The 15,698-nt window shown below is 43.9% G+C and overlaps 1 protein-coding gene across 5 annotated transcripts in view; it reads right to left on the bottom strand.

The window, feature by feature from the left end:
- Positions 1 to 9,981: 9,981 nt before the first annotated feature.
- TFAP2C (transcription factor AP-2 gamma) overlaps positions 9,982 to 15,698 on the bottom strand; it is a 32,414-nt gene continuing 26,697 nt past the window's right edge. For 4 of the 5 annotated variants that reach the window (XM_060277317.2, XM_060277316.2, XM_088674677.1 and 1 more), the window contains exons 7-8: positions 12,087 to 12,368; positions 9,982 to 11,880 (exon numbers count right to left, since the gene is read on the bottom strand). In XM_060277317.2, the coding sequence (XP_060133300.2) occupies positions 11,838 to 11,880; positions 12,087 to 12,368 (325 nt within the window). In that variant the 3' untranslated portion in view covers positions 9,982 to 11,837. Of the gene's footprint in view, positions 12,369 to 15,698 lie in introns of all 5 variants that reach the window. The other variant, XM_088674678.1, reaches the window with a different exon arrangement.

The raw sequence follows: 15,698 nt of genomic DNA, 5'->3' as shown, positions 1-15,698 counted from the left end.
TAATAGTTTAAATATCCAATCCATCCTATTGGGTTATATCCAACAAAGTCATCCTGTTAGGAAAAGGACTTCCACCTGCACAATGGAATTGCCTGTTCCCAGGTGCCCGGCACCTGCTTCCAATATGCTCCAGAGGTTTGAGGAACACTCTGGAATATATGGGTGGGATGTGTGAAGAATGTGTGGTGAGAGAGAGGAAGTTTTGTTATGCAGATGGAAGTCCTTTGCTAACAGGATGTCATGGACTAGTTGGACGCAGAGGAATGTTGGGAGGAACCAAGCAAAGAGTGGCGGTGGGACGACGCTGAGTAGTCAGAGGGGGAAGACTGGGAAGAGGAGGTGTGGGTAGTGGAAGAGGTAACAGGGCTTCGTGAGCTGGGAGAGTCTGTGGCACAGAGCAGTCAAGGATCAGAGGCAGAAACTGAAGCTGGCAAGTGGGATGAAGAGGCAGAGATGAGTCAGGCTGGTCTCCCAGAACCAGAAGAGGCATGAAAAGGGTGAAGGAGAAGTTGGCTGGACACAAGCACAGTCTCCAGTTGCTTGGGGAAAGCCCTGAAAAGATGGCTTTCAGTCTTGGCAACTGATTTTTATGAAGGGAAACCACTGGGAATGAGTTGTTCTGCTCATTAGGCATGACACTCAATCAAGTCTGTGGAGATTGTGTTTTTGCTAATAATGAGTTAACTCTATCTTTTAAGTGTGTTATTACTGCTCCTATCACAGGGCAACTTCATTGAATGCAACCCATTGTATTTACTTGGTTTTGGGGGGGAACCTCCCTGGAATTACTTAGATAAAAAAAATGGCATACAAATATTTAAAGATAAATAATCTCCATATTTGGAGGGGGGAGAGAGAGATGTATCTTTGTGGGATGTAAAAAATTCTGAATGGTTTCCTAATGCTTTACTTGATGGTAAAGGAAAACCAGCTTCTTTATGGGATGTGCTTGTTTTGGTTTCTATCTGCATCACCCTGAAACTTAACCCTCACTGAGATTGGCAAGAGTTAAGGGCTCCTGGTGAGTCAACAAACCCTTCCAGTCAGAAATGTGGTTTACGCTCATTATCTCATCATCATGTATCTGGATCCCATAGTATATCCTCTCCCAGGAATTTAATAAACTGCAGCCCAGTAACAGGTCAAGCAAGAGAGTTTCTCTCTCTTTTTTAATCTAGCTGGGTGGGTGAGTGTAGAAAGCCAGATCTAATGAATTTGCTGTCACCCGATAAAAATCTCACAGCCTGTGCTTCACTTAGGTTTCCATTATGTAAAACACATACACGTGTCTACACAGGGGAGGGGAGAATAAAGTTGCAACTGGGATAGTAGTTTGATTATTACTGTTTTATTGTAAATAAATTAAAATACCAAAAAAAAAAACCCCACATTTTTTTGCCTTCGAGATTCACTGAGACTTTTAAAATTAGCTTTTTAAAAGAATATCACACCAAAGGTCAATTTCAAAAAATAGGATCTATACATATTTTGGAAATGAAAATTATAGAAGTTCACAGATTTCAAAATTGGTTTGAAACCAGATTCTTTCTGTAGGCCATGTCTTAAGCATCAATAGTTACATGCACAAATAGGACTCTCAAAATAGGTGTTCGACCTTTGGAAGTTGATTTTGACTTCTGATAAACTCTTCTAGCATCATATTTCTCTCTCTCTCTCTTTCGCTTTGTTTGCCTGCATGTGAGGCTTTTGTGTATGCCTAAAGATATGCGGCAAGAGATTCAAATATCAACATGATATCAATATATTTGAATTTGTTAATATATGAAATGCAACATTTTCCAGCTTCAGAAATTTGAATCAGTGTATATGGTTGTGTTGCAACCTCTTCATGCTGCAAAGGAAGTCCCCGTGTTGGGAGTGCCATGGTTACCTCCAAGTCATCCTCCTAGCTGACTGATATGGATGGACAAAGCATATTGTTGCTTTAGAGCAGTGTTTCCCAAACTGGGGTCTCCGGCTGTTGTTGGACTACAACTCCCATCATCCCTGACCACTGGTCCTGCTAGCTAAGGATGGAGACCCAAGTTTGGGAAACAGTGCTTTAGACCATAAGAAATGCCCTGCTGAATCAAACCAGCAGCCCATCTAGTCCAGCATCCTTTTCTCACAGTGGCCAGTCAGGTGCCAATGGGAAGCCTGCAAACAGGACCTAAGCACAACAACACTCTCCCCTCCTGCAGTTTCCTGCAACTGGTATGCAGAAGCTGACTGTGACTGGTAGACTTATCCTCCCTGAATTCATCTAATAGCCTTTATCCATCCACACAAGTGGTCCTCTCTATATATCCAACTTTAGGGTGAACAAAGGACGGAATCAAAATATTTCAAGGGGGGAAACAGAGGTGTTTTTTCCCCTGTTCCTTACTGTAGCTTTTTGCTTGAGGGCGCTTGTTGAAACCTGTTCTGTTGGTCTGCTTCTTCATACTATATTTGCTTGGAAATAATGTGCTAAGGGATCTATTTTTTCCCCTCTCATAAAAAAAGGGGATGGTTGTGGACGATGTCATGGCATGGCATTGTTCCATAAAGTCATCTCATTACATGAGCAAGTTTTGGCTCCTGGGAAGAAAATGGGAGGCTATTAAAATTGGTCATCAAAAGTGGCTCATGAAGAACCAAATTAGCTATGGAAATACAAATGCTGTTAATCTTTTTTTAAAAAAAGAAGAGAGAGAGAAAGAGAGAGAGAGAGAGAGAGAGAGAGAGAGAGAGAGAGAGAGAGAGAGAGAGAGAAGAAAATCAGCCTTAAAGCTGTGATCAGGAGTGGTGGGGGAAGCCATAGCATAACGCTTCTCCCAATCCCCTCTTGCCATTGACTATATTGCCCCCCCTAGCAGTGTGGCTTGGTAGGACAGGCGGATGGAATCACAGAATTGTAGAGTTGGAAGGGATCCTGAGGATCAAGTCCACCCCCCTGCAATGCAGGAATATGCAGCTGTCCCATACAGGGATTGAACCTGCAACCTTGGTGTTAACAGCACCATGCTGTAGCCAGCTGAGCTATCCAGGCTCAAATGTGCAAGACAGTGTCACAGTAAAAGGTCCTCCTGCTGATGCCCAGCTTGTGCCACAAGCTGGTCATCTCTCCAAAGTTTCCTATCTCCATCTGGGAGACACCAAGGCTTTCTTTGCACAGAGCATGTGCCCTACCATGAGTTACATTCAATGGAGGAGGGGCACTGTACCCTGCTCCTAATGTAGCTGTACCCCACAAGGTTGGCACCACTGCAATCCATTTGCACCAGACTTCTTCACGTTAGCTGGAAGCCACGAAAGAAGCAGCTTTGTGTGTTTAGCTCTGACATAGGCAACCTTGGCTCTCCAGATGTTTTGTAACTACAACTCCCATGATCCCTAGCTAATAGGGCCAGTGGTCAGGGATCATGGGAGTTGTAGTTCAAAACATCTGGAGAGCCAAGGTTGCCTATACTTGGTTTAGCTGCTCAAGTGCAGGTCTATCTTCCAGGCCTTCTGGCTAGTGTCAGGAAGTTTGGGAGCCTTTGCGACAACCGCGGCTAGGACTTTGTAAGCCCAAAAATGAAAAACCCAAGAGTTACCGACGATTGATGAGTGGCAGACGAAAATGATGGACTATGCGGAATTAGCAAGACTGACTAGCAGGATCCGAAACCAGGGAGAGTCAAAGTTCCAAAAGGATTGGAGTAAATTTGTGGACTATATGGAGAAGAACTGTAGAAGTTTAAAGACACTTGCAGGATTGAAATAAATCCTACGAATTGACTTTAAGTAGAAGGAATAAAGAAACTGAGATAGGAATGGATAAGAAAACCGATTGGGGGGAAGGAGGGAAGTCAAAGCTCGGCAGAGCAAAGAAAATTGTAATAATTGATTAGATGTTAAGATTAAAAAAAAGTGTTTATTTTGTTTATGTGTTGTTGTGTTGTGTTGTGTTTGAAGATGTATGGTTTGTTTTTGTTTAAATGTGTTTAATTAGAAAATTTAATAAATATTCTTTAAAATAAAAAAGGAAGTTTGGGAGCCTTGCTGGTGGGGTATGGCAATGTCCAGGCAGGTGCAGTCGGACTTTCTCTCTCCTTGCATTTAGTGAGTGTGTTCTCGCTCTCTGTGCTTGGATGCAACTGTATTCATGTACATCAGCCTGAGTTCTTTGGAAGGGAGATGGCAGCATCGCAACAAATACATACATTTTCAGTAGAACTGGTGTTGTTGGTTTTGTTTTAATTTGTGCTAGCAAGGACACTTGAATGAGATGCCGTTGATCTAATGTGAGGGAAACAACCATTATAACAGAAAGTGATTAAAGGAAGGAAGGAAACAGTTCATACCAAGATAGCCAAGAGAGGTCTATTCAGACACATCCAGAAACCTCAAAGTCTACACCTTGTAAACCCATGCTGAGAATTATGTGACTAAAACAGGCATCCCCAAACTTTGGCCCTCCAAATGTTTTGGACTACAATTCCCATCATCCCTGACCACTGGTCCTGTTAGCTAGGGATCATGGGAGTTGTAGGCCAAAACATCTGGAGGGCCGCAGTTTGGGGATGCCTGGACTAACACTTGGTCAAATGCCATCATTTGTTTCACACTTCCCAAACCTAACAAACCTTGAAAAGCTGATTTATATATACTGCATCCCCATTTCTTTGGAGTAATGTTTCCCAAACTCCTGTTAGCAGAAATACACCCTCCCCCCCCCTTAATTAAAATTAAGGCACACCTCAGTCTTAATGCCTGAAAAGATTTACTGTTAGACTGCATAATTGCAACAATGACTCACCATCTCTGTTGCTGCTGAAGTCACTGTTCTGGGCGTACCTCCCAGCTGGAAGGATCTCAACCCAGGGCATTAACTCGTGCAGAGACACAATATGCAGCCTCTTTTTAATGTGGGTAGTTCCATGACATCTCTGCAATAGAAGGTGGGTGAGCAGAATGGCAGAATTGTTGAAAGTGCAACAGCAGGGATAATAAGTTTGTAACTAAGGAGTTAATTCTGTTGTCAGTAACACTGAGCCAAACCATGGCTTAGCCCTGCAGGACCCATGGAAGAGTACCACAGCCACTCTAGAAACCAAAATCCTTGCTCATTCACACAAAGCCATGGTTTAGATTAGCTTTACATGCAACCAGGCCATGGCAGTTACTAATATCTTATCTCCTGCATGGACTATTCCTGGTGGTAATAACATTATTTCATTATGTAACTGTGGCCATGTTTGCACATCACCTTCTCCTCAGGCAAGGAAGAGATGAGACACTTGATCTTCCATTTCCGATTAACCACGGCTTGTTGTGTCTCCCATACCAAACTATGGTTAATATTCACTATGGTTATCTTGAGATTAGTTGACTTCAAACCATGGTGTAGGAATTTGGCTTGTTTCAACAAATCATAGTTAAGACACAGTTTAGAGTTTGGAAATAATGCTAAATTTCTGTTAATCAAAAAAAGGAAACAAAAGCTTCCAGTCTCCTCCTTGTGACTGTGCCAGAGGACTCATGCACCAGTGTATGAGTCTGGGCTAGACTTGTTCCTGTCACAATAAACCATTGTTTACTGTGACATCCGAAGGCAACCATAAAGAAAGAGTGGGAACTTGAATTTGTTTATTTTCCTAGTTCTTCCCTGGCTCATTTTCCTACATGGCAAGCCATTACTAACAGAATTGCTTTGAGAGTAAGGCAAAACTGGAGGGGGGAAGGGTGCTTGAAAAATCCCTTTACAGCAGTGTTGGAAGAAAAGAAAATTCTATTTTTTTAATTAGCAGGGTATTTCCTCTTCCTCTATTGTTATTACTTTTAAGAAAAACAGAATAAAGATGAAGCCTCTTAAGTATGAGAGTAGACGTGGTTGTGCTATAATCTATATCATTAGCACAGTCATGCATATTAAGACGGGGTGGGGGTGGGAAATCTCATCTATACAATGCACCAGTAAGTCCCACTAGATTATCCACTGGCTTGGCTTGGGTACATCCTGAAATAAATGGAAACAAGCCTATTCCTTCTGCCAGACGGCAACCGCAGTGTCTAGCTTGATACACTAATAAAAAGCAAGCTTTTTCTGTTCAGCTAATTTAAAATATTGTACTACAGTATGATCAAAGTCTGCCTCTCTCTCTCTCTGCACAAAAGAAAGCAGCACGCAGCAATTTGAAGAGGGACAGAAGTTCCTTCTTAATCTTTTCATGATGCTTGGTTTTCCTTATGGCCAGCATTTCTCACTCTGAATGTGAATGCCTGTTCCTCAAGCAAGATTTGAATGTCTTCCTTTTATGTAAATCAACAAAAAGAAGTTAGAACCTCATCCTTCTTGTTCCATCCTTCATCACTGACCTACTTCAAAATATTAACTAATTGAACTCCTTGGTGGTTCATACACGTTTTAATTGATCGACCATGCAATCCTTTACATGTCTGCTCAGGGGGGGGGGGGGAAAGGATCCATTGAGTGTGTGCAGGACTGCAGCCTAAATTTTCATCCTTTGGGGGTGGGGGAGTGCAAGGAGCATATACCTGTTTGATTATTTATGCACCTGTGTGTGAGAAGGGAAAATGGCGCCTCAGTGACTATACCTGCCATCTGCAGAATGCCTGTTGAAGATAACTAGCCTTTAAGGTAGCTTCACCTAGGAGAACTATGTCATAGGTCGAAAAAATAAAATGCAAAGGACCCCTGACAATTAAGTCCAGTCAGAAACGACTCTGGGTTTGTGGCGCTCATCTCGCTTTACAGGCTGAGGGAGCCGGCGTTTGTCCGCAGACAGTTTTTCCGGGTCATGTAGCCAGCATGACTAAGCCGCTTCTGGCAAAACCAGAGCAGTGCACAGAAACGCTGTTTGCCTTCCCGCCAGAGCGGTACCTATTTATGTACTTGCACTTTCTGGTGTGCTTTCAAACTGCTACGTTGGCAGGAGCTGGGACCAAGCTACGGGAGCTCACTCCGTCGCGGGGATTTGAACCGCCAACCTTCTGATTGCCAGCAATCCCAAGAGGCCCAGTGGTTTAGACCACAGCGCTACCCGCGTCCCTTATCATAGGCCAGGGGTCAGCAAACTTTTTCAGCAGGGGGCCGGTCCACTGTCCCTCAGACCTTGTGGGAGGCCAGACTATATTTTTTTGGGGGGGGGGAAGAGAATGACTTCCTATGCCCCACAAATAACCCAGAGATGCATTTTAAATAAAAGGACACATTCTACTCATGTAAAAACACGCTGGTTCCCGGACCGTCCGCAGGCTGGGTTTAGAAGGTGATTGGGCCACATCCAGCCCCTGGGCCTTAGTTTGGGGACCCCTGTCATAGGCCATAAGTTTTCTTCTTGTCATTGGTCTACTTCTGTGTAAATCCTGCAATGAAAAGTGTACCTGAAGTGCAATTTTCCCTCAAATGATCTTGGTTAGTGTGAAGCTTTTGGAACACACATCTTTTTAGCATCAGTTTCATCCTTCAGTTTAAAAACAATTTGCAAGTTTGAATTCTAGAGGGAAGGCATGGCTTGTAGTCATCCTGCTTCTGGTTTTGGAGACTCTGACTGCGGTTGCTAAAAATGGAACCTGGAACCCTCTGCACGTAAGGCACTAAGCTCTACCACTGAGCCATGGACCCATTTGGAAAGAGAGGAAGTCAGACCCAGAGAGAAGGTGGAGTCAGGCTACCTTGGGAGTGCTCTCTTGCAGACTTTCCTTGCCACAAAGGTACGCTGCCCAGAGCACACCCTCCATAAAGATGGCACCAGGATATGGGGAGAGGAGGTAGCGCAGGCTGAAGATTTTTACGAGCTTAAAATCAGCACCTTGGGATCCAGGAGGGCAAACTGGTTTGGTTTCAGCTACGACTCGTCAAGCAAACAATGCTGCATTTGAAGGCTCCTCCTGCAATCCCCCACAAATCAGGTCACCAATTTGCACTGCACTCATCAGGCACTAAAACAGGTGAACCAAATCACATGGCTTTGGAAAATTACAATTTGGTTTCCATTTTAAGGAAAAGTGAATAGCTTCCTTTCGGTCTGATCTGCTGAACCAGCACTGAGAACTAGATAGAACCAAACTTCTGTACTCCAAACTCTTACTCTTGTTTTGAGCAAATAGGTCCAGATTCCTCAGCCCTTTTTTTTTCCTGAGTAGGATGTGTGACAGGAAGACGTATCCACCCAGCAGGAGCCAGATCTCTGTATTTTCATGAGATATAGTGTTCCTGCTGTGCCCTCTTAATGGAAGCTGGTCAGGCCAAAGCAGTAACTCAGAGAGAGTTGCGACAGAAAACAGAAGACAATTCCTGATGCGTCCTCGCAGCAGGAACAATTCAATGATCCGAGCACTTTCAATGCCAAGGAATTGGCTTCTGCCAGGTTAACAGCTAGCTAGAAGGGGGGGGGAGAGGAGGGACAGATAACCCTCCAGAGGAACTGAAGGCAATCTGGTGCTTCGCTTGCTGCGGGAACAGAATTGATGTAACTAGGCCTTTTCCTCCCCTTGCAGACATTTCTCTGTATCTTCCCCTTCCCCATCTTTACTGGGATTGCAGCCCCACTCCCCCAGTCCTTGGCCCAGACATGTAATTCCCGAAGCCCACCTCTCTAACCACTGAGATACAACGCAGACAAAGAGAGACTGATCCGAACATCTCAACCCAAAGCTACCCCACCTCCCACCTGGACTGATGCAAACACTTCCCCGTGTCTAGGGTTGCCATATTTCAAAAAGTAAAAACCAGGACACTCCAAACATTGTTGAGATTTTCAAACAGCTGATAGAAGTGGCTCCCTTGCCCTTGGACCAATCCTTCCGGGGTCCCAAAGTGATGTACAAAATATAATAAAAGCAGTTAAAAGGAGCACAAAGAACCAAAGATGGGTTTTTAAGGACAAGACAAAGTGGATGCCTATGGCAGAGAGAGCTATTCATCCAACTGGGAAAGTTTGTCAGAACAAAAATATGTTCCATAAAGTATGGATTGTGGGCACCTGACACCTCTCATCAGAAATATGATTCCAGGGAGTAGGGACAGCCACAGTGAAAGCCCTGCTCTGGGTTGCCATAGAGTAGGAAACTTAGAGGAGACCCAGTGCCTTACTGGGGATGTAAGAAATAAGGCAGTCTCTCAGGTAAGCAGACCCCAAGTGGTGCAGGACCTTATAGGCATAGCTGTCATGTTTTCCCTTTTCTCGGGAGGAAGCATAAGGGAATTTCCCTTTTAAAAAGGAAAAGCTTGACAGCTATGCTTCTAGGTCAGTTGGTGGTAGTTTGACCCCACAAGTGCATTGCATGGAACTGTGGTTACGCTCTCCACATTAGAAATTGCTGGGATGGGCATAGAAACAAAACATCCACCATAGGCTTCAATTCACACAGGGCCGGCCCAACCATTGGGCAGAGGGAGACAAGTGCCTCAAGCGGCAGAAGCTGAGTGGCAGCTGTAGCACCACCTCCCTGGCTGTTGGAGGGCAGAAGCCAGGAATGCCCTGCACCCCCTAAACTAGCCAGCAGCCCCCCCCCCATGTGGTGCAGAGGTTTTTGCCATCCTGTTGCTGGCGTTAAAGGTGGCTCTCAGTTACCTTCTGAACATGGGAGGGAGGTACCTCCTTGTCGTCTGCCTCAAGCAGCAAAGTGCCTTGGGCCAGCTCTGAATTTATACGCTGAAGTGATTAGACAGAGCATTTTATTTTATTTTATTTTTTAAAGGAAGCTTTCAGACTCCCTCTTTGCCTTGGCACATCGTTATCCATGAGGACGGAGGTAGGGGAAGAGAGCAGTCATGGCAATAGAGACGGTTCCTTATATAATTGAAACCATTAGCTGTACTGGCACTCAGCTTCACATGTCTGTTCCATTAGTTTGATGCACTATAAAGAACTGTGTATTCAATTACAATGTCCATTTTCGGTATTCTGTTGCCCATCCCCCATAAGAAGCAAAAACACTCTTCCTCCCCCCCCCCCGGCAACCCACTTCCAGTTAAACACCATTCAATACTTTCTATCCAGAATATTTTTATTATATGGATTATCCTATACAACGGCTTTTGGGTAACAGGAAGACATTTACAAGTGAAGTGGGATGTAGGTTTTTTTTATGACTTCCATTCTTCTTCCCCCCCCCTCTCTCTCTCTCACACACACACACACTCCTTTTGAATGGATACCCCAAGTACACAAAGTTATTGCTTTGTCAATACACACCTCAGATCGGATACAAAAATCTACAGTGGCAAGAATTGAGGGTTTTCATTTTTATTTTTTTTGTAAAAAGTCACTTTTAAATACCCAGCATAAACAGACCTGTATAGCAGTGTATTTGAGCTTACCCATTACCTTTTTGGAGGGAGGAAAGGAGGCGGATTTAAAATTTTGAAGCCCATTTATAAAAAAAAGTATTAAAATGTTCACCATTATTTACAAGACCCATTAAATTACACATAAATAAATATATACATTCCAACACACTGTTTTCCCTTATACACATAAAAACCTCCCTGGATATATTTATATATATATTTATATATATTCATATATATATATATAAACTTTTTGGCCTATATAGGCAAAAAAAAAATTTTTTAATGTGCCTATTCTTTCAAGTTTTTTTCCTATTTTAAAAACACAAGACCTGATGACATATATAAAGCTGCAGTATCCTGGCATTAAAAAAAATGGAAGCAAGTTTTCTTTTGCATTCTTTTTTAGCTTGAACTAGTTTTTCCTTGTGTAAGAAGAACTGCTACAGTTCGCTTTACTGCAGGGATGAGAAGCCTGTGACGTCTCCCAGGCACTGTTGGACTCATCCCCAGCCATGCCAGCCGAGGACGATGGGAACTGTAGTCCAACAAGATCTGAGCAGCTGAAGGTTCCCCTTCCCCACTTTCGTGCTTGCTGCCCTGTTCATTTGAGTCCAGCAAACGCCTAGTCGGCATTAGAATAACTTCCAGGATTTGTGCCTAGAAGTCTGAATCACTCTCAAAAAGCCCCCAAGAGGTTGAAAGGTGATGCAAGGTGTTCAAATGACCATCAGACAATTTATTCCACTTTATACCAAGTTCAACTTCCCTTTGGATAAAAATTCCATTGCATTTACAGCCCTGGGGGTGCCTTGTCGAGGCTTCAGATACCCTGTGGTTAATACTGAGTTACGTTGTTGGTGGTTTCCAAAGATTTCCAGAACCAGGGAAATCTTACTTATAACCTTGTTGATGGCCCCCATTTTCTCTTCTTATTCTCTGGCACAGCCATGAGAGGGAGACTGGAAGGATTTTCCTTCTGTTTAATATTAACCTTAGTTTCTTGTGACATCTCAGAATGATAAACAATGATGTGTGTGTAAACATGTGATTTATTGAAGCAACCCGGGTCGGTGTGGGGCTTATAGTCCTGGATTATTATCAAACCATAGCTTGCACCCAATCTTGATGCCTTTCAGACATTTGGGATCACAACTCCCATAATCTCTGACCATGGGCTGATGGAAGCTGCCAGTCCAAAACAGTTAGAGAGTATCAACTGGGGCAGATTGATTTACACTAGTGATGGTTTGTCGTTTTTTAACATACAGATAAACTATACTTGGTGTCAAGCAGTAAGCAAATGCTTCCTATCTCATCCTTGCAACTGCAAAGAGCAAAGTTCCAGGGCTTCAGGTAACATTAAAAACCATGGTTTAGTGTTCCATCTGAATGCTGCTATCAGGATGTACGCAATGAAAAAGAGCATCTTACTCAAAGTTTTGAGAAATAGCACTAAACAGACTTCCATACAAGAAAAAAAATAGCACCACTTTTTACTGTTTAAAAGTTTTTTTTTCCTTTAAAAAATGAAATTAAAAGCTTGTACTCAGGTTTATCTTCGGTTCCCTGGTCCCACAATGAATGGATAACAGCAGCTTTAAAGAAAGGAGAGAAAGAGAGACACATGTATCTCACGGGGGAGCCTGAAAAGGATGCTTAAAAAATGAAAAACACGCCCCGAAGCAAGTTGTAACAGATTATCTACATGCCCTCTAGGCAAGACGATCTTAAAAGTCTGTGTGCGAGAAACAGTATACAAAAGTCTGGCTTCTTCCTCTTTCTCCCACTCTCTCTCACTCACTTCCGGTGCTTGTCCATTTTCTCAATGCTTTTATTGGTTTCCGCAGGGCTCTGGTCGCCGGCGTTCATGTACGTTTTGTCTGCTATTTTTAGCGCTTCGTTCAGGTAGTTCTGGACAGACGTCATGGCAGCACAGATAGCAGCGCTCCCGAAGCCATGGGTGATTAGGCTGAAGTGAGTCAAGCAGCCCTGGATGCCAGGGTCTAAGATGGGGCTCGGCCTCGCATTGCCAAGAGGGGTGCGGTCCTGAGTGAGGAGTTCAGTGAATTCTTTGCAGATCTGCCTGCAAGAGACAACACATTGAATTAACTTTCAACAAAACCATTGGCCGCCACAGTTAAAAAGGGAGCACGGCCTGCCAAATCAGAAAGTCAAGAGTGATATTACAGCGGGCAGGTGGGTGTGTCTCTAATTACTTCCCCTAGTATACTATAAAACAGAAAGATATTTTAAGGTCAGCTACCTTAGTGTTTCTCAAACTTGGGTCTCCAGCTGTTGTTGGACTACAATTCCCATCATCTCTGCTTGCTGGAGATGATGGGAGTTGTAGTCCAACAACAGCTGGAGACCCCCGCCCCCAAGGGTGAAGAACACTGAGCTAACTGAAAGAATTGAAGAACACAGCTGCCATTTCCTATGTCACACAAGTCAGCTGTTTGCACAACTCAGATCAGTGTGTTTGTTATCCTCAGAGCAGCCCTCCAAGGTAGGCTAAACAAAAGCAGTTATCTTATACTGAATCAGACTGTTCTTCCATGTAGCAAAGCTCGGAAGCTGGTAGGGCAAAGGAGGTTGTAAAAGAGACTGCAGGAGCGAAGGGAGGCTGATTTTTTTTTCCCAGCCACCCCTTCGGCGCACTAAGAGCACCACCAAGGAAGAGAGCAAAGCAACCACAGTAGAGTGCAAGTGTGGGCGGAGCCTTTTGGAGGAGGGGCCTAAGGAACAGGTGTTTCTGACATCACCAACGCACTTGCCATTGGCACCTTCAAGACCACCTCAAGAGGGCAGTGGGGTTGCCCCAGTGGGGAAGCCAGTATTCATTTTATTCTTCCTAGAGAAGGCTACAGTTTCACACATTGGCCCTCAGAATTTTAAGAGGGAGAGGAAACCTCTTTGCCTCCTATAAGACTACTTTGTGTTTTTTTAAAAAAAATGCTTATTTTGCACCGTGTTATCAATTTGAAACTGTTCATGGCTAAACACTCTTAAGCACACCATGAGAGTTTCATCAAGGTCCTTGAGGGCCTTTGAATCGCTCATCCCTTTGAGTCGCTCATCCCCGCCGCAAATCTGACACCAGTTGATGCGGGTCCTGAGAGAGCCTTTAGAGCACCATCTGCTCAAAGTTTGCAATATGAGCTTCAGTTATCCGGGGATGTGGGTGTGCTCTCTCGACCCCTGTGCCCACCATGGCTTTTAAGATGTGGCAGAGAGGGTCTGACTGGGCAGGTCCAGAGAGTAGTTGATGCCTCATTTAGGAAGAAGGTGCCCATTGTACTGAAGGACATCTTCCTCAACAGGACACCAAGTTTCTATGCAACTACTGCCCTGTCTCTCACACACACATAAAAGCACCCTTTCTTGCAAGGGGTTTGAGATCCACGGGGATCCGTCTTGTTTCCCACGTTTAGTCAGCGTGCATTTGAAATCACTAGGAGGTGTCCTCTGAGGATTTGGAGTTCGATGCCCTGCAGGTGACACCCAACTGTATCGCTCCATGCCATCTGAATCAGAAGAAGATGTGCAAGTCCTGGACCAGTGCCTGTTGGCAGTGATGGGCTGGATGCAAGCCAACAAACCAAAGCTGAATCATGATTAGATGGAGCTGCTGTGGGTAAGTGGTTCATGGGTACAGAATTTCGTGAGATGGCCTGTCCTGGATAGGGCAACACTCCCCAAAGGAGCAGCTGCCTAGATTAGAGGAGTACTCCTAAGCTACCCGTGAACTGCCCTGCAGATGAAGAGTGGTATACAAATTTATAATTTACCTGAAAGCACAGGTGGCTTAGGAAAGGGCCTCAGCTCAAGGGCAGAGTGTATTTAAAAAGGCCCCAGGTAAAACCCTCTGCTTCTCCAGAAAGGTCTTGGGGAAACTGTTCTAGCAAACAATAATAAACTAATGGTCTGACTTGGTATATAAGAAGCTGCTATGTCCCCATGACGAACGCTTCCTGGGCTGGGACAGTCAAGCATCAGTGAACCAACCTCTTAGCTGGGCTACTGCAATGCACTGTGTATGGCTGCTCTTGAATACAGTCCACAGGCTGCAGCTAGTGCAGAATGCTGCTACCAGGATGTTACTTGGGCAGCAGGAAAAGACTGTATTACACCAATCCTTATAACTTGGCACAAGCACACACATAGCCACCAGGCTCAATTCTGGTGGGTGGTACTAGTGTACCATGCCCTGAGTACTGGAAGGAAAACCTTCCCTTCCATATGATCTTCTGCCTAGACCTGCTTTATTTAATCTGCTTTTAAGATACAGTGGCACGACAATTTCCACAGCTTTGGTTTTGCAGAAGGTATGGAAGGCGACAGAACTGAGACAGTGAATTTAGCTAGCTAGCTATCTCTCATTGGAGAAATATGGTTGAAGTTTAAATACTTACGAATTCCAAACCATTCACCAAGTTTCCAGGCTGTAAGTGGAAATGTGCTGCTAGGTGCACCTAAAATGCTTTTGGATGTTTCACATCTTAAAACCCCCACAGGGATCACTGTATTATGAGGATTTGATGAATCTGTGCTCCAAAAGGCACGTGGTGCCTTTTGATCTTGCAAGCATTCGCCTAGACATATTAAAGCTAAAAGGTCCTTATTTTCTCCTATTGACATTTTAAGCACCATTTAAAAATAAAACGCGTTTTCATCCAGCCCCAAATGCAGAAACATACGTAATGCTCTACTTTGGAAAGCTCTCATCCTGAAACAATAGCCTACGTGTGATGCATTCTGGAGCCTTCAGATTTCTTCTTAAAATCCTTTCTCCATTCAAAGAGAATTTCACCACTGGATTCAGTAAAACTCGGGCTGCACTCCAAACCTCGAAATGCTCTAAGCAGACGCCATGGTACCCAAACCAGATTTTGGCACAAATCACCATAAAACTCTATTGTATCAGGAACTAGCTATGCAATCCCGAGGTCCACCCAACATTTTTTTAAAAAACACAAAATAGCTACAACCTCCTAGAGGAGTCCACTATTCCATTAAAACACACACACATAAATTTAGGACAAAACAAACGTGGGGAACCAAAAAGCGAAAGGTTGCTTTAAGAATACTCAAATTAAAAAATATTTCATAGATTTAGACATCAGAGGAAATTCACCTCAAACACTTTCTTTTAGTACCCTTCAATCTGAGAGTGTCATCCCCAAAATGGAAGTCTTTTAAAGAACTATTGTCTTGAGCTGAACGGTGATTTTGCATGGATGAGAAACACACCCATTCACAAGGCAAGTCCCACCAATTTTCCAACATTCTCCACCAAAGCCCTCCTACCACCACCAACCAAACCACATCTCACGCTGTCCTGAAAAGGTCTTCCCAAACCTTGAGGAGCAGTTTGTTGTTGGACTGGAGAGGGTGGGTGATCAGCAAAAACCAG

This window comes from Zootoca vivipara, chromosome 7 (genome assembly GCF_965207765.1).
Source record: "Zootoca vivipara chromosome 7, rZooViv2.hap1.1, whole genome shotgun sequence".
NCBI lineage: Eukaryota > Metazoa > Chordata > Lepidosauria > Squamata > Lacertidae > Zootoca > Zootoca vivipara.
Note: the sequence above shows the minus strand (reverse complement) of the source record. Positions and strands in the feature narration are given on the sequence as shown.